Source organism: Pyxicephalus adspersus, chromosome 7 (assembly GCF_032062135.1).
Source record: "Pyxicephalus adspersus chromosome 7, UCB_Pads_2.0, whole genome shotgun sequence".
Taxonomy (NCBI): domain Eukaryota; kingdom Metazoa; phylum Chordata; class Amphibia; order Anura; family Pyxicephalidae; genus Pyxicephalus; species Pyxicephalus adspersus.
The window spans coordinates 61,310,665-61,312,528 of NC_092864.1; the positions used below are offsets into that span (position 1 = coordinate 61,310,665).

General features: G+C 41.4%; 1 protein-coding gene across 1 annotated transcript in view; it reads right to left on the reverse strand.

Annotated features, from left to right (window-relative positions):
* The window catches only part of FASTKD2 (FAST kinase domains 2), a gene marked incomplete in the record, with an annotated part of 19,635 nt that overhangs the window by 15,994 nt on the left and 1,777 nt on the right, over positions 1–1,864 (reverse strand). Inside the window, 1 exon segment of the mRNA XM_072418702.1 lies at positions 1,012–1,726. Within this exon segment, the coding sequence (XP_072274803.1) occupies positions 1,012–1,674 (663 nt within the window).

Sequence of the window (1,864 nt, forward strand, 5' to 3'; positions counted from 1 at the left end):
AATCCTCACTGTGAGTTAATCACAAACAAAGCAAAAAAAAATCTTTTTGGAGCCTAGACATTCATTCAACATTCAACTTCTGGAAGAAGCTGTGCTTTGATATGCAAAAAGGAACAACTGCAGAGTTTGTTTTGGACATTAAAGAGGTATAGGAGGCTGCAGAAAGAGCTCGACCCCCCTAGGATCACCCACAACCTCACGCTGTGTTTAGCAAAAGCTTTGTTCTGCAAGTCATGCAAACCTCTCCCCTATCAAGCCTCTGTTCTGCACACAGGGAGCAGGGAAGCCCCGTTCGTATCTAAGAGGCGTTCGTATGTCGGATGTCCTTAACCCGGGGACTACCTGTATAGCCAACAACTATGCAGGCACACAATCTCAGAATACCTTAGCACCTACCCACCTGCAGCATTCTGGAATGTTTGATGTAAATATCCCAGGAGGCTGCTGGAAACTCGGTCAGACTAGAGGAAGGGTGTATGATAAAAATAAATTATACAAGGTGTCCCAAAAGTCACTATTCAGTTTCTCTTTTCTATTTTATTCCAGAAACTATTCAGAGAGACTTGAGGCCATCAGCAAATGACAACATAGGCTTTGAAGTTTTTTGTAAGCATATCATTCCTTTAACCATGGCTCCGTGATTGACATTGTTGTTACGGGTTGGAGCAGTGTGACGACCATAAAGCTTCTCAAACTCATGTTGAAAACTCGGAGACTGAAAAACTTCTTGCCAAGCGGCACTTTTGCAATGCTGCTCCAATATCAATGGCGAGCCATGGTTAGGGGAAAGATACGCTTACAAAAACTGCAAAGCCTAAGTTGTCATTGGCTGATAGCCTCAAGTATCTCCGAATGATGTCTGGACCAAAATAAAAAAGGAAGTGTGTAGTGACTTTTGGGACACCCTGTATACAGTAAACAAAACATGAAGAATATCTGAATTAATGGTCAAAGCCATTTAAATGTCACTCAATAAAAACCTACAAGATGTAAATAATCATTCAAACTCACCTGGCAAAGAAGCAGAAGATCCTGAATTAGTTTTGATTCTTGATTGACTTTTAAACGAACAAGCACATATAGTGAGCGGACCAAAGCCTCTGGTGACAAGGTCGAAGCTATCTTCCAGATTCCATGGCTTAGATTGCAAAAATTTGGATGGCCAACTATGAGGTCTCTTTCAATAAGTTTCTGATTCTGGTCACGTGTCAAAAATGTTTGCCAGAGTTTTGTAACGCCTTCAAGGAGCTCATCCTTCCTGTACACAGGACTTGAAAAGACATTCAGAACTTCCCTGGGAGTAGTACATTTACTCAGAGCTATCATAGTAAAAGACATTGTAGGGCTACTAGCCAGTTCATTTGTTTTAGAGCTAAAGTGCTCATTTAAAGGACCAATATGATCAACGTCAGGGATGGCAGAAGAGTCATCAAAAGGTTCATCTACCCCATCAGATGTGAAAGTTTTTTCTTCAGTATGTTGTGAATTATCATGACTAACACACCTGCTGGGTACAATGGCCAACCTGAAAGTTTGAGTATCTGAAAGCAGAGGTGTTACCACAGAAAGGTGGTAGTTTCTTGTACATTTTGGAAAACTCATTCCTGCCAAAGAATTGCATGACTGTAGTTGTCGTATTGTGCGCAGCACATATGTAATGGTCTTGCTTGTCATCTCTGTAGTCTTTTTTATTTATTCTGGTCTTCTTCCCTGTAGCATCTATGATCTGCAAACCAAATTTAACAAAATCATGATCTCTTACAAACTGCACAAAAAACATTTTCTTATATCAAAGTGTGGTTGGGATCAGAGGGAGGAACGGCAGCCCATGGCTGGGATCGGTGGGAGGAATAGCGGCCCATGG